This window comes from Lepisma saccharinum, chromosome 6, assembly GCF_977018435.1.
Source record: "Lepisma saccharinum chromosome 6, izLepSacc3.1, whole genome shotgun sequence".
NCBI classification, from domain to species: Eukaryota; Metazoa; Arthropoda; class Insecta; order Zygentoma; family Lepismatidae; genus Lepisma; species Lepisma saccharinum.
The window spans coordinates 65,009,685-65,035,119 of record NC_139234.1 but is presented as its reverse complement, the minus strand read 5'-3'; the positions used below and the strand labels follow the sequence as shown (position 1 = coordinate 65,035,119).

Here is a 25,435-nt window from a genome sequence, read left to right as displayed (position 1 = left end):
ACCCAAAGCCTTCTTTACGTGAAACTTATCCGCTACCACGTGGCCACTTGACCACTTGAAAATCATGTAATAGCTTCGCCTCATCAAGGCACTTGGAACTCATCGAAACCTTCAAGCCATTTTCCTCGATTTTTTCTTCTTTTTAAGTCCACTTTATGCACAGTAAGAAAACTGGATCTATAGTTTAAAGTGGGATTCCAACCACTTGTGCCTAAACCGCGTATCAAACTTTTCCTCGGGAATTGTTGGCTAGCGTACGATATTACCAATGCTCGGTTCGGGCATGGATGTGTGTGTTTGTCCCAATGAGAATACAGAGAATATAGAGGAAATTGACATGTGTGACAACTGAGAAAAAGGTGAAAAACGGGGGATACTATTATTTTTGAAAATAGTCTTTCAGTTAGTGTAATGTGCCTGAAATTGAATGCCCTATTTTTGACCGTGAACGTGTTTTGTTCCTGCAATTAACACTTTTAGATTACAATTTAGTTCATCATACCAACCTGTGTCCTTCCCCTTGTTTATTTATAGTTACTAATAAAATCTCATTGGAAAAACTTTTCACTGTTCATAAGTCAGTCATTGTTCTCTGCAGTTTTCAATGCAACATTCAGGATCTCTGATCGTGCATCGTACGTTTCACATCAGGTATCCACATAATTTAATATATTTATAAGTTGTTTTAAGCGAAATTCTCCACTTTTATTCTTTCCATATGTGATATCAATATCACATTGCAAACAGTTATTAATGGTTTCAATGTCATTTGCTGGGGAAAACAAGTTTCGTATTACTTTAGCTTCGAACATGCAAACGCAAGTATTAAAGTATTGCTTTAGACAGCACTCATAATTTTGAAACGTGGAAAGGCAATTATTTTACGGGGAACGTGAAAGTTGGTGTGTGTTGACAGAATGTAGCTACTGCCATATTAGCACGGACAACTAGGAAGCGTTCACGTGGCTGCATGTTTTTCGCTAATAAATAACTGCGTTTTTTCAACACATACACAAATACATCGTCGCTTCGTTGCTGCTTTCAGATTACCAACATACGAAGTGACATGCAATTCAAAAGGTTTTACAGAAAAACCTCAGTTTTATAAATAAGGTTGGATGAAATTAGACAAAAAGAAAAAAAAATTCCTTACGCTGGGCTCGAACTCGGATTGCCCGCATGCTAGTCCGACACGATAACCAACACTCCAAACGAGACAACACGTAACCCTTTCGCAAGTAGTCGACTGAAACGAGTTAATTTTCAGATTGCTAATTCCCAAGGTATAACATGCCTAGGCAGATGTGTCTTGCATTTTCTGTACTTTTGTTATTTCAGTCACTTTCGTCACTACCTAGGTTAATCACGGCAATAATGAGGAATATTTTTAGACAAAGATGATAAACATACACACAGGAATAATCACCCTCACAAAAAAAAAAAAAGCCACAACTCGAGTCTGGAACCTTCGACGCGAGGTGTATTTCTTGTTCTAACTATATCTGTGTGTTTTCGTTAGATTCATGGTATCTCGTGAGTTGATATGAATTAAGTAAATAAATAAGACAAATGTGTGGAAGGGACTGGAGAATCGTAGCTACGGAACCACTGAAAATATATCCATCGCCTAGATAGAGAATCTCTATATCCCCTTGTGATAGAGAACTTATTAGAAGAATGAAAGTACAGATTAAACGAACAAATTTGATGTGTATCCTTTCGTCAAAATGTCTAGAAAACAATATTACATACTTCTTCACTAATAGAAAAAAATGAAAAATTGTCCTTGGTGGGAATCGAACCTAGACCTCACTGATGAAAGCTCTGTACGCTAACCAACTCTCTATCAATAACACCACAATTTTTTTTCCAGTCAGTCTGTTTCCTTCCTCAACACCTGAAGACGAAAATGCATCATAATTTCTCTCAATAATTGTTTCATTGCCTATTAATAGAAACCACGTATGTCAAAAATAGACGCATAATTTCTGTGAAAAATCCCATGTTTCGCACATCGTGCTTCTCCATTTACTGTTATTTTTACATTCACTTGGAAGTTAAAACTTAGCTTTGTGTGTTTGTTTTCGCGTGCATGTGTGTGAGAAGAGTGGTGTGCACGTGTGTTCGATGTTTTTCTGGGTATTATTTTCGTTCAAAGCATTAATATAATTGTAAAATATGGAATTTACTGTAATCCAAGCAGTGAAAATATAAACCCCGTCCGTCAGGTTCATTCCCAAACAACATAAAATAATGGAACGTAACGTGGACCGAGTATTATTCCATGTCGAGAACACGAGACATTACGATCGACAATCTTCATCTCGTATTTCTCTTTGGCATCAGTACTCAATTTACAGAGATGTATACCCGTGACTGGTATACAAACCGCAGAACTTCAATGCTGGTTGGGTTGTCTAGTCACAAGGCGCTTGGTGGTCAGACACGGATGGCTTGCTTCAGTGCTTCTTCAATAGGGTCGTTACAACCCAGAAGTGTCCGTGACTGTACACACACTCATACATAGGTTTATATACATAACAGGCCACTACAAATATTTATTAAACATGTACTAATTTGACAAAACAAAAAAAAATCACTCCATGAAACTTTCTCTTAAACTTCTTTTGAAGATACCTATGGGAATTGATTTTCTAATTTCATGTGAAAGTGCATTCCAGTCCCTAACCACTGATACAGTAAAAGAGTTACTAAAAAAATTCAGTTTTGTGAGTTGATATTTTTACCTGTAGTTACCTGCATATTAGGCAGGGTTGCCATTATATAGTCAAGGTTGCTGTCACCACGTGTTTTATGCAAGTTGAACTAGTTTAACCCTATTCCGTGAATGAACGTATCAATTTACCACTGATCATTTTGGCAGTTTATAGTTCCTGTATTTGGGCTTTCCCAATTGATGGACAGGTTGAAATAACCAAATAACATAATATCACCACTTGACATTGCTGCTAATACCGAATCCCTACAGGCTTCGAGGATGGAAATAGGAGAGTTCTTATGTGGGCGATAATACGATCCAATTAGCAGTTTTTGTTTTTTTGAAAATTAAGTTCTATCCAAATAATTTCACAGTCCTTGATTAGGTCTCTTCGTATTTTACAATTCCATTTAACATTAACGCAGATCATCACTCCTTCATCACGACGACTTACACGGTCATTTCTAAAGACATTGAAATGCTATAATAATGGAAATTCACTATCCATCACCGTGTCGTTTAGCCAAGTTTCGGTGAAAACTAAGCGGTCATATTGCAGTAGCTCGCTTAAGTGAATGTCAAAGTCAGAAAGTTTGATTTTTTATACTTTGCACGTTCTGGTAATACACGGAAAAAACAGTATAATTTCCTTGGGAGGGTCCCGGGTTGACATGGATGTCACCGCACAAGAGCACGAGGCACAAGAGGTGAAAGTAGTCGAGAGTGGATCGCTTACCTCGCGGTCGTTGGTCCTCGGACGTCCGTAGTCCCATCATGGCTGCGGTCAGGCCAGAAGAAGTTCCAGCGGCCGGAAAAAGAAAGTTCCTATTTCTTATTTTCCACGTCTCCAATAATGAGCCACTATTGACCATAGTTACTTCAGAGTTCTGATTCACGCGTACGTGGTATTGAAAAACACAAATGAAGCACAACACCAAGAAAATAAAACCACAATTTGGAGAGCGAAGAAACACGCTCCCAGTACTATCCACCATCTTGTTTTATATATGAAAGATCTAATTAGTTTCTAACAACTTTCAGAATAATGTGCTCAATTCAAACAACAGTTATTAAACTTCACGCTTAACTTTTGGTTAGATATTAAAGAAATAAACTTTCACTGAACACAATATACAACAACAAACCTAAGCAATATATGAAAGTGTTCTGCCAAACCTATTCAATATAAGTTATATCTCATAAATGACATAATTGCAAATTGTTTAAAAAAATGTTATATTTTGAATGTTTTACTTGATTAACCTTATGAAAAAACACTTTTCTCATAGCATTTCTATAATGTGTCATATTCTATTGTGTTTGAGCCGATCCCCGTGGCGGAGTGGTTAGCACTACAACGCCAGGGGTCCCGGGTTCGAATCCCGGCTGTGCATGGATGTTTGTGAGTGTCCATTCATCAATTTTATCATATCATCACTCATCCCCATCTTTGCAAATTAGCTAAAAGTGGCACAAAAAGCAAATCAAGCAATCTATCTATTGTGTTTGAATCTCTGATTCATTGTAAAGCGTAATAATAATTGTCTTTAACTATTGGTTTCTTATTATTGTACGTTTACTAGAGAATGTGGGTATCCATATTTTGGATTACGATTCCCTTAGTATTCAAGAGTTCTAGCATACCGTGATGCTATTTTCATAAAGAAATGGTTAGCAAATTTTTCTTCGAACAATAAATATTAAAAGAAATATCGTTTTCAGGAAACAAGGCTACAACATGAATCTTCTTTTAACGGAATGTGATTTTTTTTTGTTTCAAAAACCACCTGTTAAGTGTAATAAATATTTCATAAGTGAAGCGGATGGACTAGAAATCACACGATGTGGTTTACAGCATGTAGCAGGAAACAAGAGAGGCTTCGTTATTCATAACTTCTGACTTACATGCCGATTTCCTATACTGTGCAATAAACATATTCTTGAATTATTTAAGTTCTGCACATGATCTTTTCTACACTAGTGGTTTCGCCACCGATATTACCCGGTGAAAGCCACAGTCTGGGAATGGGTATTCTTTGGCATCGCTTTTCTGCCACTTATGGCTAATCGCAAATGATATGATGAAACTGATGACTGTACACTCAGAAAGAACACACATGTCCATGTCGAACCCTGACGGCTTTATCAATTTCAACTTCTCATCGTCACGATTAGCCAAAAGTGGCAGAAATGGGATGCTAAATAGCAAATACAAATACTAGTGGCGTTCCGTGAATTTGTTCAGACAGGCTAAGGAGTCGGTGATCATGGGTGCTGAGATATTCTCTCTCTTTTCTCGCCATCTCTTTCTCTTTTGTTCTTCCTTTCTCTCTCTCCATTCTTTGTCCCTATTTCTATACTTTGTCTCTATCTCTTTTCAATGTATTTTCCCCTCTTCCTTTTTCTCTATTCCCATTTTTCTTTCTAACTAACTAACTCCCTAGCCTTCTTAAACCCGAAGGTTCATGGCTGCAGCAACACAGGCCTTCTATCTTTCCCTATCTTGAGCAAGTTCTATATACTCTTTTCCATCCCTACCGATTTCCCTTTGGTCCATCTCAAAGTTGTCCCTCCATCTTCGTCTTGACCTTCCTACAGGTCTCTTACCATCTGGTTTCCCAACAAGAATCCTGTAAACTCCTCTTTCCTCTCCCATTCGTGCCACATGGCCTGCCCACCTAAGTCTTCTTGATTTAATTATTCTAATAATATCTGGACATGAATACAAATTATGTAGTTCTAAATTATGTAACCATCTCCACTCACCTGTCTCCTCATCCCTTTTAGGTCCAAAGATTTTCCTAAGTATCTTATTTTCAAATACTCTCAATTTATGTTCCTCTTTCAATGTAAGAGACCAAGTTTCACATCCATATAATACTACAGGCAAAATTACTGTTTTGTATATTTTAACTTTTAGTTTCTTAGATATTAAACGAGAAGACAAAAGTTTATGAAGAGAGAAGTAACATGCATTTCCTGAATTAAGCCTACTTTTTATTTCCTCTTTAATATAATTTTCATTTGTTAATATTACTCCTAAGTATTTGAATTTGGAAACTGGTTCAAACGAGTTGTTATCAATAATTAGATTTTGATTATTACCTAACACTTGGTTTCGGCCTGTAAGCATATATTTAGTTTTCTCTTTGTTAACTTCCAAACCTATCTCTTTAGCAGTTTTGAAAAATATTTTAGCATTATTCTTAATTGTATTCACATCATCCCCCGTAAGTCTACATCATCTGCATATGCTAACAACTGAGTCACACCATTTAATTTTAATTTTTCTTTCTCGCTTTGATTCTCATCTCTTTCCTTGATTCTATCTTTCTAGCGATAACCATTTATAGCCGTGTTGGTCTAGTCTGTAGGGCGGCTGACTGTTACGCGGGAGATCGGGGTTCAATTTCCTGGGGTGGCTGATCTAAGTTCGGAATTTTCCCCGCCTTGTCCCCTAAAAAAGCGGTTCCGGGGTTCACAGAGACTCAAATCTGGGAGTAAGTCTTGGGGGGTAAAGGCGTGGTGCTGATCACATCACCTCCAAAATGGTCTTCATGGCATGGTGCCATATGCAAGGGGGAACTTCACCTTACCTTTAGCGATAACCATTTCTTCTTTTGTTTATTTTTGTATTTCAAGCCCCTGTCTCTGCATCTCTTTGTTTCTCTGCTATTTTCTCTCTTCATCTTGTTTCACAATAAATAATTCTTAAATTGTTTTCACGTAGGGTATTTGACTGAGCAGGAGAGTGGGCTAAAACGATTTGACGGGATGAGGGCAGGGGGACACCTACAGCCCACCTTCACGCATACGGAAGCCACGCCTGTGTTTCGTACATTCTTTTGGAAAAAGAACAAATTCAATTTCATCACTAGCTAACGTGCTCGATCTTTTTGTGCGCATTTTCACAGAAAATAGGCCATTCATTGCAATATTCTTAAAAATTCTTCTTAATAAATAACACTAATGCGTATTGCTCTCGGGTGCGGGGATGTCCACGTATTGTAAAGGGTTACTATATTCATAAAAGTGATGACATCGCCCAGGGCAGTATTGCTATTACTCAAGAACAACAACGGTGGAATTACTGTGTAGGCAGAAAATATGGACTTTACGTCCAGGTAAGATCACCGGGGGTAACTCCGAGAGAAAGCTGGCTTATTTCTACGTGGTTCATGTTTGTATTTTTTTTAACGTTTTTTCGCTTTATTGAGGCTAAATTTGATGATGAGCGTAGAACGGGACTCTTTCCATTTCGGTTACGTTATGTTCTTTTTTCTATCTCTTGATGACCTGAATGGTTGAATACAGGGTGGAGCATTTTCGAGTACACAGTTTGAGGTTGGCAACACTGCAAAACAAATGCATTGGGAGGGCGGTTTCCTCCTGCCTCGTGTGCACTGCGACTTTGGATTTCGGTAGGAATGGAGCGTTAGCCTCTACAGAAACGTATATTTTGTGTGGAGCAGTTCGTGTTGACGAAGTCAATTGTAGCGGTGCAGCGTGCATTCCGCAGGGAGTATGGTGATTGATCAACAATGCCGTGGACGAGTTCCTAACAGGAAAACAATCAATGAATGGTGGAACCAATGGCGTGAAGTTGGAAGTGTTCAAAATAAACCGCATGGGAGAAAAAGAACCGTCAGAACACCAGAGAACATGGGTCATGAGTAGCTTTCAAGACCGTCTTGCACAATGTGTTGCCTGCCAGGGACGTCATTTGAAAGATGTTATTTTCAAGAAATAATTGTGTGCACATTGTTCATGTATACATTTTCTGTAATCCAAAGGCGCGATGTTTGTTCTAGAAATGAAAAATAAAAGTAAATGCAATCAGCAAATCATTTGTCTTCATTATAAAATAGGTAGTCGAAAATGCTCCACCCTGTACATAGACAATGATACAGCAACGCCCTAACTAGAGTCTGAACTTGGGGCCTCTGGCTTCGTAGCATGCTAACATGTCTACCCAGTCACGGTAGCCGAGACTCAAACCTGGAACAACGATTTGAGATTGTGAGTCGAACACTCAACGCGGCAATTCACAGGGAATTGCACTTTTTAGTTCACAACCCTTATATTCATAAGAGATCACAATCTACTATGTACCGATATTAAATTCCCTTCTGTCTAGTGTTGCCCACGAGACGAGACTTTGGCCTGTCTCGTCTCGTGGAAATGCTGTCTCGTCTCGAAAATATTGGTTTGTCTCATGACACATGGTCAATCTCGTCTCGTCTCGAATTTATAAAAGCCTGTCCCGTCTCGTCCCGTGGGCAACACTACTTCTGTCACTAAAAGAAAGGCGAGTTATGAACTATTTTTCGTTGGGAATGACTTCGATTGATTGATTTGCTTTATTTTACTTCGATTTTCTGCCACTTTTGGCTAATCACGATGATGAGAATGAGTGATGACATTGATGAAGGGACACTCACAAAAAACGCCAATGCCTAGTCTGGGATTCGAACCCGAGAATCCCGGCGTCGCAGCGCGCTGTGCTAACCACTTCGCCACGGAATTTGGTAGGAGATGGCTTTGAAGTTCATCATTTCCGACCTCTGCAGTCTTGGCATGCAAATGCATGCGCCTGTCACGTTGTTGTGTACATGAACCGCAGACCTTGTACGAAACTCCCCCTCTAAGTGGGTCATGAATGCCTTCTCATGGCCGCTGCCCCTCTGACCCCCCTTCCCCAAGTCGTTAATTTAGCTTCCGATATCGTTCCTTGTTTTCCACGTGAGAAGTCAGTCTTCCTAAATGGGGAAAAAATATGGGTCACTGGGGGAGGGGGAATACACCATGACACACTTATAATTTAACACAAGGATGGGTCTTTTTCCTCGAAGGTTGCCTGTTGATGTAAGCTTCAATATAAATTCATTAGGCGTAACTCTGTTCACGCAACTGTTTTACAAGTTCGTGTTTGTGTTATCGACTTGTTCACTTTTCTGTTGCTGGTTCTAATCGTTCCAATAGATGGCGCTGTCTTTGGTCTTTGTCTTCCGGTGTAATAACAACGTCTAAGATGTCTTTCTCTTTACAAAGAGCAAAGATAATGTTTGGTTTTAGTTTGTAAAAAATAAAATTGTGTTGATGTGTGTGGAAAAAATACAGTCTTGCTGGTTTAGGTCAGATTGCCCTGCGTATCTACGGGGCAAAGTCAAAAAGTTAACTTAATATAGCAATAAAAAAATCAGAATAATATAGCAGACAGATGTTCATCACATATAAATAACAGGTATACATACTCGTATATACTATTCTGTTGTAAGTACCAGCGCTCGTAGTCTGATGGGAAATGTGACATCAGGGACCACAGCAAAATGGTCGCCCTTTGGAGATATGTACCACATGCTGTTATCAGTTTTTTGTGGGGGGGAGGGGGGCAATGAGGGTGCAAAACCAACAAATATTCATCGGAGGATGTAGAGGCAAAATGGGGATTCCTTTGTTGGTTCAGTCCAGTCATAGACCAAAAGAGTCGGCAAGAAGTGGTTGCATTAAGACCAAAGGAATTCCCTACTGCTGTGACTTCCTGCAAAATAATGCTCACGCTCTTCTGGGACTGTGAAGGTCCAAATGTGGAACATTACATGAACAGATGATAGAATGTTAACAGTGAGTAGTATTGTGATCTGTTTGAGAACCACTTGAAACCTGTAATCAGGTCTAAACATCTCAGTTTGCTCAGTTCTGGTGTACACTTGCACCAAGACAACGCGAGGCCACACACAACTCATGGAGTGTCTACCACATCCTGCATATTCGCAGGACATAGCAGAGGGTGATTTTCATGCGTTTTGCCCTCTTAAGGATTAGCTGGCATGAAGTTTCCCCCTAACGATGATTGAGCTAGTGTTTTAAGTCCACTTTATGCACCGTAAGGCTAATTGGTACTAGACCTACAGTTTAAAGTGGGATCGAACCTCTATGTGCTTCCACCGAGTATCGAACCCGGGACCCCTTGATTACAAGGCGACGACACTACCATTGTGCCGTCAGGGAGGCTCCCCACTAACGATGAGGTGAAAGATATGCAGTCAGTCAGAAGAATTGTTTTCTCGTGGAATCTGGGCATTTGTGAAACGGTGGTACACTCACCTCAATTAATACTCTACTCCGGCAGTTTATTTCTATATACAGCATATTTGCAGAAGATACAATTCAATCTACAGGTGTATCTATATATGCTGTATAAAACACAACTTATTACAAACTTCGTTGACTCTTTACACCTGCATATAACGTGGTGGAGACTATATGTTGAAAAGTGGTGAAGTGTTTTCATCGTATTGTATATATTCTGTTTATAAAAATATTAAGGTTACTTTTCACTCTCCTATTAACGATGTAACCAACAATTAACAAGAACTCAATTAACAAATCAACATTTTTAGGCATTTAACAACAATATATAAAAAGAAATGTATTAATAAGTCAAAGTCTTGAATTGTTATTGATGAAATAATCCAACTACTTATTTACAAACTTTAGTGATAATTTGACCATTACTTGTTGATACAGACAGAGGTTTCATTCTTCTATTTATGGAAGGTTGAAACTCTGAAACACCCGCACAAATCTTGACAAGAGTGGCAGAAATCGTCCCTCAAGGAAAGGCGACCACTCTCAAGTGTTGGTAATATTGCATAACTCTCGGGCTCACATGAAGGTGAACTATCACGAAACACATCCACAAAACCCAAACTTCCTAGGACAACAAAATTCGCGTTAACTTTGGCCTACTTAGTTGGCATTCTCCTACGGTAAACTTCCAATCTTCAAGTTTGTGCAACAGTCGCGTCACTCCATGCATTGTTGCAGCTGCTAAGGCTATAGACTGAGACTAAAAATATAATTGTATCGTTGCTTCGCGGGCAATAATTATATAATCTGTGGTGTTTCACCTCCACAGATTATTTTATTTTTCCGGTGGCATTGTTTCGGTCCTTATATTCTAATTATCCCAGAGCTACAAACAGCTCTATTATACAGGGTGAGTATAAAGTATTTCCCTATTTCAAACATAATTACACAAAACGCACGATTGGTAGTGACAATTGGGAAGGGGGGTGGCATCAAATCTTAAATAGTTTTGTTACGTTAAGTACAGATATGTTGTGTTTTCGAAGTGTTCCTCCAGGCCCGTACCCAGGAGAGCCCCCCCCTATGAAAATTTTTGATGTGAACCTATAAAAATCTACGAAACTAATATTGAAGATTTCTTTTAATTTCGATTTCGTCCTTGTATAAATGAATAGTTTTTTCTTTTGTGGAGAGAGTGAGGCTCCAGAAATCTGCAATATTGAGTACTTATATTTTTATAACCAATGCTGCAAAGCTACCAGACATCCCGGTTTCGTAGGGATAGTATATTCTTTCTAACTCGTGTCCCGACTTTAATCGATCTGCAGTCGTGATAGAATTATTATGGCTGTTTAATGGTCCTGGTGTAAGAAATTTAAAGGAAATATCTAAAAAAATGTTAATTTGCGGAATACAGTACTATTCGAATACTTCTGAGAATTGAATGTAAACAATGATCTTTACGCCGTATGATAGCCTTTGTCTGTAAGCAACTGCGATGCTGATCGTCGGGTCGGGGGTGGGGGATGCCTATCGATGGACCATAACATTGCCACTGTACTATGAATGATTCGTATGATGAAATTGATGAAGGGACACTCATAAAACACCCATGCCCAGGCCGGGGTTCGAACCTGGGACCCCTGTCGTCGTAGCGCGATGTGCTAACCACTCCGCCACAGAGGTCGGTTAAAGAGACACTTGGAATCAATTGATCAATATCCAAGAAGCCCTCAACCTTGAAAAAGAATACAAACAGATCGCCACTACCTTTGACCGTGTTCCACCTTGTTTATTTTTAACATGTGTAATTACCTTTTATTTGCTTGTTATTATCTCATTCGTGTGTTTGTTTCAATGTTGTTTCTTATGCTGCTATCAAAATTATAGTTTTTGGCTTTGCGTTGATTAAAGGCGGAAGCGAAAGTAATTTCAGTTTTCGAGAAATGAAACATGAATCAGTGGGATTTTAGATAGAACGTTGATTTTGATGTGCCCGCGCTCCAGTAAATTCGTTTTCCAAAAGTCGATGCCAAACAATTGTACTCTATTTTTTTTAAACTTTATGCGTTAATCAACATGTACTCTTGAAATTTAATATTAATTAATAAATTAAGGAATAATCATGGAGAGTATTAGTTCGATTATGTGTAGGCTTGTTGACAATATAAAATTTAGTTTGCATATAATGCAACTTTTAGTTCTTTCTGGCCAATATCATTAAATTAATTTGGTAAATGCTGACTTTCATTGGCATTTTCCATTTCGGACACCAAAAAATTCCAATTAGCAAGAATATATCCACTTAAATATATTTGTTAATAAAAATTTCTGTGCAAAAAAAAAATCCCGCCCGTCAACCTCAAAATTTGGAGGCGGGAAACAACACCCCGTTTTTTTAAAAATTATTTATTTGAAAAATCCTGAATACAGAAAAATCCATTTTACATCAGGATATCAACCGGAAAAGAAAGAGATCCATCACCACCACCGTCGCGAAAGCATTCCTGTTATAGCAGTCTAACTGGAAATTCGAACGAAAGTCCATTTTTCCAGGTGGTTGCCAGCTTGGGCTGCAATTCGCAAACTTCAGAAGAACCTCTCCCAGCGCCGGTTGAGAAACACTGCTCTACGCGTCAGAGGTATTGCCGTGAATAAGATGTAAAAATTCTGAGAATAAACTAAAGAAATTCAGAAGGGTTATTAGAAATTACAACTCCTTTAAATTTATGTTCGTTATATCGCTTAATAAACAAACCCCGTCTGTTATTTGTTAATATTTCTTGTTAACACGATATAAATCAATATTACTCAGCTTACCGCTGTGAAAATGAACTTTGAGAACGTAGTATGCACGTTCTCCACTAGATGGCAGCAGCTACAAGAAATATGTAGAATACACTTTTTACTTACAAATAGTACAGAAAACGAATTTATCGAAGGAGACTTTAATGAAGCTTCTTTCTTCTCAGTAATAGTTTTTACACTCAAATGTGATAAATGCTACGTATACGTGCCATCGTAATTTATAACTCTATAATAATAATAGTGATTAGAACTCTAAAAGATAAAAATAACAATTATAACAACTACCACTATACAACAGTTCCTTTCTTATGTAAGCAAGCCAGAATTTTATTTTAAGGAAAGAAATGTGTGTGTGTGTGTAACTAGATGGGTTCAAAATCATTTATGAACACCACAACATTTTGAATAATGCTTATGATGACCATAATAACAAACCTACACAATGACATAACAAACCAACTTGAAGAGTACCGGAACCTTCCTGCCAAGAAAAGAGGACTGATTTTTACATACAGGTTAATTCAAAAGTCCCTTATCACCCCTCTTTAAAATGTAAAAGTTAAGCTGAGTACCATTGGTCAAACAAGTTATGCCTAGTATGAACCATATGGGTGTGTTCCAAGCGGACGTCCACCATATTGAATTCAACTCAATTTTTTTAAAATGGGAAGGGAGTGATGTGACATATGAAATGAGGCTAGAATTTCACGAGAAATGATGTTTTTTTTCAACCTATTCTTAATCAGGAAAAAGTTATGACTACATGATTGTAACAAATGTCTCATTTTCCAGGTGTGATAAAACAGTGACCAGAATGGTCCTAGCGCGTGATGAACGCATCGAGATCGTACTGCTGTCTGGGGAGAGAAGTTAATTGCCATTGCAAATGATTTTAATCAACGACCCCCCCCCCAACGAGATCCAGTATCGCATGTGATAGTTGCACAATTACTCCAAAAGCTCTGGGAGACAAGATCAGTCAACAACAGGTGACGATCAGGACATTCCAGAATCTTTTTGCAATGTAGCAGGTGTGATAACATTGCAAGAAGCAATATCCGAACCATTGATGGTTGACTAACACAACCTTATTGTGATAATCGGCGTGTGATACGGTTTGGAGACTGCAAATGAAGCCAGGACTGCTGTGGCTGTTTCTTCGTTGGTGGAAGTTCTGGGACGTCCTGATCGTCTCCTGTCGTTGACTGATCCTGTCTCCCGGAACTTTTGGAGTAATTGTGCAACTATCACATGCGATACTGGATCCCGTTGGCTTCACCATTGTATTTCTCGTGAAATTATAGCCCGATTTGATGTCACATCACCCCTTTCCCTTTTAAAAATTTTGAGTTAAATTCAATATGGTGGACGACCGCTTGGAACACACCAATATGGTTCCCCCTAGGTCTAACCTGTTTCTATCATGACCAATTGTACCCGGGTCTAACTCTTTTACATTTTGTAGGGGGTGTTAATGGACTTTTGAATCACCCTATATATATGTACTGGTACATTTTAATTTAGTTTTTACACGACTGCGTCACTGCGTGTGGATTGGCGGAAAATTAATTGTCAGCCTACAATAATATATTTCATAGACCTAATTTTAATTTCAGTCATAGTAATTTGCGATCATTATTATTACAAGGGACTGATATAATTATAACTAAAACCTGACGGTACAAGAAGGGTTTATAATCTGAAACGTTTGTAACACTGTTGTCTTGCCGTCAGTACAACAGCACAAGGAGTGTTATGAACTAGAAGCGAGGAATAATTCCGAGAAACTGAAGCGCCCCTTCATCTGATTGTAACTAGTGGGAGATTCTACGTTCCCTATACGTGGACGCCTCAGTTTCTTAGAAACGCAGGGTTGGAAGTATTCAGAAAATATCACCAGTGAAAATGAAACTTAAAGCATGCAACGTTTTGCCACATTATCAAGTTGTTAACGACCTCTGCTTTAATGAAACAATTTCTACTGGCTTTGTTCGTCAGTGTACGATACCAGTGGCGTACCGTGGAATTTTGTAACTGGGAATTGTGACCGTAATAGAATCACCCCCCCCCCCTTATTGTGTCACACTGAAGGAGACTTTTTTGTAAATATTCATAAAAAAAAGTCACAGACTACAAATAATGAAGTGAATATTTGTGGAAACCAGTAATTTTGTTGTATTTTTCCTTTACGTTGCTTTTCTGTCACTTATATCTAATCGTGGCGATGAGGTTCGTGTCCCGACCTGGGTCTGAGTGTTCTATGGGACGTGAAATAACAAAAATGGAAACTGAGATACATGGGTAAGATACAGAACAAAAAAAAAAAAAAGATTGCACTCGGTGTGTGGGGACTGGTGTTGTATCCTGTCCACGTCTATTTGTGATTGTCCTTTCATAAATTTCATCTATCACCATTCTTCATCATTTTCGCGATTAGTTAAAAGTGGCAAAAAAGTGAAGGAAAACAGAACAAATCAACCAATTAATCTCTCTCCTCCTCCTCCACCTCTCTCTCTCTTTACACACACACACACACACACACACACACACACACACACACACACACACACACACACACACACACACACACACACACACACACACACACACACACACACACACAGATTTCATTTTAAATGGCTTTTCTGTCACTTTTGACTATACTCTGTCTCGGGAATCTCTGGAGCGACCCAACGAAAACAATCTTTGCGCAAGTATCGACTCGAGAGGGCCCGACCAATGAACTCATGAGAGGAGAACCGAGTGCAACTACCAGCCATTTGCAGCAGGGCGCACTGCTTTTCTCCGCCAACTGGATTTCTCCCCTTCTCTTTCGTTATGCGCAGCCTTGCTCCACAGATTCCATGGTCAGAGTATAATCGCGACGATGAGGATGGGTCATGATATGGTGACATTGATGAAGGGACACTCACAAAGAACATCCATGTGCAGATCGGCAGTCAAACCGGCGACCCCTGATTCGTGGTGCGCTGTGCTAATCACTTCTCCACGGGGGTAGGTTCACATATATACAATTACCTCCCCCCCAAGGGCTAAAATAGGCAGAGAGGGAGATGTCGCAACCAGAGGGTAATTCCACAAATACCGTCCTGTATATATGAATGCATACGTACAGTGACGTAGAAACAAATAATTTTATGGGAGGTGCAGTACACCCTTAAATCCATAGATCCAAGTTGTTCCCCTTGCACATTCCTCAAATAATATTATATACAGGGTGTCTTCAAAAGTAATAGCGCAAATTGACACAGGTGAAAGTACACGATAATAGAAGCAAAAAAGTCTCAGTAAACATGGGTCCGCAAACGAGCCGTTTTCGAGATAATCGCGAATGTGTGGTTGGTTACAATCCGCCACTGACTTCATTGTTTGTAAACGTCGTCCTAGTTGGTAAAATGCTAATAATACAGTAAGAAAAGTGACTCCCACAGTACGATTAGACTGTGTACTGATTGTATCCATCCTGTTTGATTACAACGGCACCTCTCGGAAATGTTGTGTTTTGTAAACAAAGAGCAAATCTCGGAACGCGCAAGGAGTAAAGCACTCGGTGTTTACAAAATGAAATCAGTGACCGCTTCTAACCACACATTCGCACACATTATTAGCATTTTACCAACTAGGACGACGTTTACAAACAATGAAATCAGTGGCGGCTTGTAACCACACATTCGAGATTATCTCGAAAACGGCTCGTTTGCAGACCCATGTTTACTGAGACTTTTTTGCTTCTATTATCGTGTTCTTTCACCTGTGTCAATTTGCGCTATTACTTATGAGACACCCTGTAAAAAATAACCACACATCTTAAAAAATTAAAGAAATAAAAAATATATAGCAAATTTTCCATTAAAGGAGAGAAAATCATGCATGTTGCTCTAAAATGGAATTTCCCAGATATACATATCTATGTGTGTGTGTGTGTGTGTGTGTGTGTGTGTGTGTGTGTAGAAGTATAATGTACGCATAAAGGTTGAATTAGTACTCCTCCCCAAATAAAAAAAACAAACGTTCCTGCGCCTCTGCGTACGTACGGCCATGTACAGTGCCTCATATTCACTACTTTTTTCGGTCTAAAATTACACAACGTTGAAAATGTATGAGTCATCCTCCTCGAGTTTCCCGAACAGCACTTTCCACCTGTGTGTAAGCTGACGTCGCTTTGTCCGTGGCGTGCCGAGGGCTCTTCAACCGAGACGGGAGAGTTTCCGAGAGACCGTGCAACACTGCTCCTCCACTTGGCGAGAAGATAAGCGCCGTGATTAAGTGCCTCGTGATTCGAGTTGCATGCTCTCGAGAGTGGAAAACCACCGACGCTCAGTATCGACTCTCCCTACTTAAGGATCGTTTTGCCTTTCTTTCAAGTTTCGGAGTGGACTTTGCAGGTACTCGGATGCAGGGTTGCCAGCTGCGGAGGAGTTTCACCGAAAGTGAGAGTTGATTTTTGCCTCACTCCCACGGAATACTACGTGACAAAATTTGTATCCGACGGAACCTATAGTTTCACGAATCTGAACCACTGACGAGGTTTCGAACACAATAAACTAGTCAGTCAGAAGATTTTAATATTTTATGATTTGAGTTCTGCAACGTTAGAGTTGTTATGTGTAACGATAAGAGGCTGGACCCCGTATAATGTGATGGGTGCAACATAGCCTTAGTGCTGACGCACCCAAAATTTTAAATTCAAATTAAATTCAAATTCAAAACAATAAACTAGTTGTTAATGCTGGTGCTTGTGTTCAAGGAATTCCAGGCTCGAGTTTCGGCGGGACTTTATTGTTTGCTCGATAGATTTGGTTATTTTACTTCGATTTTCTGTCACTTTTGGCTAATTGCGAAAATGAGAATGAGTAATGATATGATGAAATTGATGAAGAGACACTCAGAAAGAACACCCCATGCCCAAGCAGCCGGGATTCGAACTCGGGACCCGTGGCGTCGTATCGGCTCAATGCTTAAAATTCCAGGTCGCCATTAGCATGAAGTGAAGGGTTTGACAAACCAATCGTTGTAAATTACACAAGATAGGTTGATCAACAGAGACTTAGATTGAACAAGGAACATGTCTGAAATATGCCCCTTTTCTTCACTTTTCCTATCTGAGTATTGTCTCAATAACACCAAGCGGTATGGATTTGTCCGGAATTTCTATTTGAAGGTACTTAAGTTCGTATTTAGAGCAAATGACTATTAATCGGGAATTTGTGAAGAAATTTAGGGGATTTGAGAGGTGCCCAACTGCATGTCCATGGGGGAGGGATGAAGACACCAAGAGTGAAACAAGAGCCAGCAGACAACGTCCACCACTCCTTTCTCCCCGCTGTCTTGTTTAATGGAGGGACAGTGGTAAGAGGCCTTTCAACTGGAAACTAGCCTTCGTAGGTGCGTACTACACCCCAAGATTTGAGGATATAGCTATCTCTTGGATTGGGGGAAAGGAAGGATATTGCAAATTCAGGACTGTACATGGAGAAGTAATATGAAAGATTTCGGCTGTCCGCCCTGCCGTGCAACTTACGATGGTTTTAATTGTTGTTACTGATTGGGAAATTTTAATAACCTAACATAGACATTAACGTGACGATACTTATAGAAACAACAATCAAATTAATTGAAATAATTTGTGTCGGACATGTAAATCTCAGATAACACTAATCAGTGTCTCAACAACCTTTCGAGAGGTAAAGCATGTCACGTGGTCAGTACATCCAGTCCCATTGCCGCTGTTTTCTGGCTTTCTACACCGGAATCCAGAGATGTCAACCTCACTTCCACGTAAAACACCTCAGTAACTGCTTCTTGCAGGCCAACGAGGCTCTGGCGCCTGTATCCACGGCCAGGATAATCCTCTGTGGAGTCGTGTTGTCTTGTGTTTGAACTTATGTGTGCTGAGTGCCCCTTTACAGCCTCAACGTTTAGTTAGGACATGGAGATTTTATCCTCAGATATAGCATAGCTTTAGTTGTTAATGGTCGTCTACGACAATATTGTTTTAGAAATTGATTGAGAAATATTTTAACAGACTTTTTCTTGCTAGGGCCCTGTCTTCCATTTTGTTTCAGTTAAAGGGCTTATCCTCACAAATAGCCTATTTGCTGACATGCCAAAAACCAACCCAACCAATCAGTCTAAACTGGAATCCGCTACTGTTGCTTTTCTCAAGTAGCTCCCCAATTGTCTTGATGTTATAAGGTCAATATCAAAATATTCGAGCTACCACCAGGGATCGAACTCTGTACCGCTTGCACCAAAGGCGGGAGCGCCAACCAATCAACTATGCGAGAGCCTAAGCTAAATTGATAATGATGAAATAGCTGAAAGTACAAGCATTGTTAGATTAACCTTGATTCGAACCAGTGATTTTCGAGAACTTCAAGATAAGTACAGTGGCCGGAAAGTCGTGACGTAATCCGCGTGTTCCACTTAACGGTCTAACCTCGTGTTTCGCATGCAAGTTTCATGTTTCGTGTCCTTCCGTCGGAAGGCGATTAGAGCCCTAAACACTGATTAGCGCTTTTTCCTTCTCTCTAATTTTCTTCCCACGTGTTGCCTTGCTCTTATTCTGTGCGCACGTGCGAAGGAAAGTTTGATGAATTCCTGTTCCTTTAACTTTGATGGAGGAAGGATGACGTCATTTAGCGATAGGGCACAAGTTGAGGGTCGAAGTCTAATGTCGTGCAGTTCGAAATTGATTTTTGTCATTTAGCATTGCTTTTCTGCTATGTTTGGCTAATCGCGACGATGAGGATGAGTGATGACTAGATAAAATTGACTAAGTACACTCACAAATAACACTTAATGCTCCAAATATACCTTACCAAAATTGCAAAAATAAATACGATTTATTTTCATATTAATAAATATTATTGGCGCGAGTGTCTCCAAACGTAAAAAATTGGAAGGGGTTTAATTTTCAGTGGTGCAAATATTCCAAAATATAATTACTAATAATAACATTACTAAGCTTGGTTACAGTTAAGCAATAAAATACTTCTTTCTAAACAACTACACACACGCACTATACACACAAAATCAGGATAAGAGATATCCAAGTTTCAAATTGTTTGATATGCGTTCCGGATGCAACGGATAATCTGGACATTCGAATATCTGGATAGTACAGATTTGATGAAGCTTTTGTATAGAAAATCCGTACAGAAATACGAAAATTACGAATAAAAGAAGCGTGGTTAGCCTATAAAAGGGATAAATGATAAAACTGTCAGGATAATGCACAATATCAAATATTTCCGGATAATTTGGATAATCCTTATATCGGATATAGTCGGATATTTGAAACCCGAATAGAAAATTATGCAATATCCGGATAAAATTTTATCTGGATTTAGCTATTTCTAACACACATACACACACATTACACACACACATTTCTTCGACATAAAGAAATCTAGTGAAAATATACTAGGAGACTTAGGGCTCTGGCATACCATACTTATCCTTATTAATACCTTCGCGCGTGTGTGTCCCTTCGTGACTGTTATCTAATCATCATTCACGTAGCGACACAAAGCAAGAAAAATACACATAATAACTTTTCGGTTGAGGTTGGTAACTTTTCGCGCTCGTGAGTTGGAAACCTTGCGCAAATTGGACCGTAGCGATGGAGAACCGCGCATGATCGTGCTCTCGAGAGAACGGACGGGATGGAGGGCCGCTTCAGTAACCGCGGAGTCGGGTTCCTGCCCCGCCATGGAGAAACCGCAGGAGGACGCCTCGAGGGACAACAGCGACGTCCAGGTGGAGTTCGAGGTCACGTTGCCCCTCTCGTCGCTTCGCTCGCCTTCCTGCCACTCCATGTGGAATCTGCAATGGTGAGTGCTCTTTCTCTCTTTTGGTCGCACTCGAAGTTAATGAACTGGACGGTTTTACCTGACGCGGTTTTCAGGAGGAAAAAATATAGAGGTGATCGGGAAAGGCACTTAAATCACAAACTGCTATTTTCTGTTACTCTCATCTGTCACATTGAACCAACTAAACAAATTATCATCAGTATAATTTTGTACTGACTTGATTTGGTTATTTTACTTCGCTTTTCTGTCACTTTTGACTAATCGCCACTTTTGATGAGGATGAGTGATGATATGATGAAACTGATGAAGGGACACCTACAAAGAACATCCGTGCCCAGGCCAGGATTCGAACCCGGGACCCCTGACGTCTTAACGCGCCTTGCTTACCACTCCGCTACAGAGGCCGGCAATTTTATACTGGGCATGTGTAAATAATCTATACAGCAATAATCCAACATGTATATAATGCCTGCAATGCTTGCTATTAAAAGAATAAACATTTTTAAAAAAACGTCTGCTGGAAAATTGGATTTTTTGACGAGAGTGCTTTTCTCCCGAACAACCTAGAATTATTTTCTGGGCCTTACTTTATACCCGGGTCGGGGCAGAATAATCGGTATTGCCCTAGATAGGCAATGGTGATATACAGAGTTCAGCCTACACTCAGTAATTTATCCACACACCACCAACAACCCCCCCAAATCGCTCAACACACCTTAAAATATCTCACAAACACGCATTTTGGCTCTAAATTTACCTATACATCCTCCTAAACTGACCTTGATTCTAAACCCAAATGATATCGTAATCCAACATCGAGGTCTCCACCCTTTCTGCCGATTGCAAGAAAGGTGTAGTGTATGAAACAACAGCCATAATAAAATAAAATAAAAATGATGAATAAATAAAATGCAGATTTATGTGATGAAGAAATATCTAAGCATAACATACTTGCAGCGTTTTGTAGTCTTCATATTACATAAAACATTTGGAGGGAAATTTATATGCAATTTAACTAATGTAACTCACGTTAATCTTAAGAGAACTTATTTTTTTTTTTACTCAAATCACAAGTGACATCTACTCGTAAACAAGATTGTATTTTCTAATATACAATCGGTAACGTTTGCTCGGCATTTTTCCATGTTTGCCCACCAGCCATGAGAAATTCAAGTATTTCCTGTTGAAAAGTTTGGCTCGTGAATATATGCTACTTTGATCGGAAGAGGGATCCGATCAATGCGACTTTTTCGAGTGAATCCGAGGATCCTTGATTACAAAACGGTTCAGCAAAGGAGTACGATTTGTTAGCGATAGAGTGGTTACGGATTAAATATGTTTAAGAATAAACATTTTCTCGATTTCCGAAAGAAGATCAAATGTCAGTAAAGGCAGTGTGAAAGTTAGCTATTTTCAATAAACCCACATTTAGATGTATTTTTAAGTTGTTTGATCTACCTAATAGAAGTAATATCAAACTATTTTGGATGAAGCAGCCGTTCATCAATCGTCGCCACCTTCATTCAGTGCCAAGTGTGTAACGTTAAGTGCGTGTATTCATTCTCCACCCAGTTTGGGCACATAGTGTTTCGAACTCCCAATATAAACTGTAGGTACAGTCCCGATTAGCCTTTAAGTGCACTTTACGCACAGAAAGACAAACTCAATATCTCTTTCTCCTAGAGCAGTGGATCTCAACCTTCGTGATCCCGCCGCCCGGTAAATTTGTTTTTTAAAAGTCCATGCTCCGATCCCAACAATTGCCTCTTAAAAAGGTTTTGTTAACTTCATACGTTCATTAATATGTACCGTGAAATTTAATATAAAAAAAAGGTCAAGTGCTCCCCTGTGCTTAGCACCACGCCATGAAGGCGTATAGGGGGTGTGGGGGTAACGTTAATGAATAAATTATGGTATAATCATAGAGTATTAGTTCTATTATGTCTAGGCTTGTTGTCAAATATAAAATTTGTTTGAAATTAGTTGACAATAACTGGATCTAATGGAATACTTTAGTTTCCTCTGCCCAGTATCATAAAATTGATCGCTCACCACAACTGTCACGAAAGCAGTTTGTGTTTTCGCAGCGGAAACCCGAACGGAATGCTATCTTTACAGGTTGTTGCCAGCTCGGGCTGCAAGTCGCAAATATCAGGAGAATCTTTCGCGGCTCGGTAAAATTGACGCCAGGCCCCGGTACCGAGCCGCGGGCCGGCGGTTGAGAAACAATGTCCTAGAGGACACGTTCCCTGGTTGCAAACTAATTTAGAAATGTAGAGCCTGGACAACAGAATCTAGGGGCGGGGGGCTCCGGCCTCCTCCTCCTTCGATTCGGTACAGCAGAAATTTTCATTTTTAATTTGAGGAACAGAACAGTCAGATTCAGCAGGACAAAGCTCTTCAATGTTATTGCAGGCCTCTTAAGGGTAAACAGACGTATGAATCACACCGTTGCCTCTGAATTGCGTCACCTTGGACAAAGCGAATTAATATCCTTCAAGAAGAGCGCGCTGGACTCTCCGTTGGGTTTTCGAATCGATCTCCCCCTGAGGGTCAATAACCTCACACCTTACATGCGTTCGGAGCGCTCGGGGACTTTTAAGTACAAGTCGTGTCTCTGGGATATCCTTATACCTATACTCTGTCTCGGTCATCTCTGAAGCAAGGCCGGGCATAGCAGCAGAGAAGGGGGGAATCGAGTGGGCAGAGCGAAGCTGTACACGCTGCTGCGAAGCAGAGGCGTCTCCTGAACGCATGCGGTGCAGACGTCAATTGTGGGGAAAAGGACAGCTTGCTCTGCGACGACATTAATGAGCATTTCTACATTCTAATTTCTTCATATAGGAGAAGTATTTATTTTACACGAGAGCGCTCAACTTAGCTTATATTACATTTCTTGGATTTGAAGTGGAAAAAAGTAATCATTCTTTTCCCACAATTGACGCATGCGTCACTTCAGATCCAAGAAATGTAATATAATCTTAGTTGAGCGCTCTCGTGTAAAATAAATACTTCTCCTATATGGATAAATTAGAATGTAGAAATGCTCATTAATGTCGTCGCAGAGCAAGCTGTCCTTTTTCCCACAATTGACGCAAGCGTTCAGGAGACGCCTCTGCTGCGAAGGCTGGTAACTGCAGTCGCTTTTCCCCCTCCATGCAATCACGTTCCTTCTTGCTTGTTCATTGGTGGAGCCGTCTCACGTCAATACTTGCGCAGAGACTTGTTTTGGTTCGCTTGTTTCAGAGATAGCTGGGACAGAGTATAGCTTCATTTTAGACGTCAAAAGGTCCATCTTTAGTAAAGGCACATTCCACAGTGATAACGGACCCCGCTTTAAACTGCAGTCCCGATTAGTCTATCTGAGCATAAAATGAGCTGTTGTTTTTTTTAAACTAAGCAAGTGAGGGAAGTTATAATATGGAAGTATTCAGGCACAAGCGAAGGGGAACATTTCAGTCTGCGGTGCTGCGAGATGAGTAAACAAATGACTGTCCATTCTTGTATTGACTGTAATTGACGACTTTTTTCTACGAAATATATCTCCTTATCCACCTATATACTGAAGCCAGGAGTCCTTGATTAAAACAAATCGGACATACACGTGTCCGAAGGTTATGTACGAGGTTTAAATTCAAACTATAACGTTTCGAAGCTTTCTGAAAATGAATTTTCTCGAAAAAAGTGCCCAAAAGAAATATACCTAGGTACAATGAATTTATCACATCTTCGAGACTTTTCTGCCTTTTAGGCTAATTGTGACGATAAGAATGAATGATAAAAGGACACACTTATACACAAATGATAAGTGTTAATCCTTTCTAAAGACACAAATGTCAACATTGCTTCCGCGTAATGCACCCTGGACTAGCGACTCTGGCGTGTGGACTCACCACCGCGTGTTGTGTTGTCCATATATGTTTGTGATTCATCTCATCTTAACAACAGTTATCCTTATCTTCGCAGTGGCAGAAGACCAAAATAAAGTAAATCAATCAACATACGAAACACCCTACTTTTGTTGCGGGGATCGAACCCAGAAACTTTGGGATGAGATCGGGATTGGACCACTACACGTGCTAACCCAACGAGATGGCAATAGGTTCAGATTCAACTGAAACAATCATAATATATGAGTCACGGGTACTTCTGGGTTGTAAAGATACCATCTGCTTTCAATGGGATCTTCATAACCCAGCCCGGGTTCGATACCCGGTGGAGGCACATAGTGGTTCGGATCCCACTTTAAACTGTAGGTCCAGTCCCGATTAGCCTTACTGTGCATAAAGTGGACTTAAAACACCCATATCTCTCTCTCTCTCTCTCTCTCTCTTTCTCTCTCTCTCTCTTTATAACCCAGAAGTGTCCGTGCTTGTACAATATTGTCTCATTGACACCAGGAACACCAAAACCAGAAGTCAAGGAGCCAATCTTTGTAAAATGACTAGAGTTGACGAGCTGTATCTTTGCGGGTGAACCCTGCCCAAGCCCGGCTGCGCAGTAGCAATGGGGAGGAGCTACCGGCTGCGCGTCATTATCCTTGCGTTCTGTCCTTGCTGTCGACCACCCAAAGTGCGAGTAGGTGGTAACCACATAAACGTATCTCTCTCACATTCTGCGCGGAGTAGACAAGGCCACCCGCAAAGATACAGCTCGTCAACTATTTCTTGTTTTCTTTTTACTAGTAAAGATTGTTTGCAAACACACACACACACACACATACAATGTGTAGGAGGCAACTGTGTTGCGCTACTTACTCCTTCCCGTTCATCTGAGAAAAGATTGATTTTTCCTTTTTTCCCTTAGCTCTGTTCCTATCTCCTGCATTCGTAATATATGGGATATCGCCCAAACCGCGGAAGTAAGATTTCCCTACTTCGGAAGAGGGTCAATGTGATTCTAATGCTACTCCTAACCTGCGCTTAATAGGACACAGATGTCGATACTGTGCGGCCAACATAGGAAGAACGTTACCGGCATT

The 25,435-nt window shown here is 40.0% G+C and overlaps 1 protein-coding gene across 2 annotated transcripts in view; it reads left to right on the top strand.

Moving 5' to 3' along the window:
- Positions 1-25,435, top strand: part of LOC145989438 (katanin p60 ATPase-containing subunit A-like 1) — a 96,562-nt gene that overhangs the window by 22,842 nt on the left and 48,285 nt on the right. Inside the window, exon 1 of one of the 2 annotated variants that reach the window (XM_083124782.1) lies at positions 20,343-20,475. The exons of the other annotated variant lie outside the window; for it this stretch is intronic. Within the exon in view, the coding sequence (XP_082980908.1) occupies positions 20,354-20,475 (122 nt within the window). The 5' untranslated portion in view covers positions 20,343-20,353. Of the gene's footprint in view, positions 1-20,342; positions 20,476-25,435 lie in introns of those variants that run through there. 2 annotated transcript variants of the gene reach the window in all.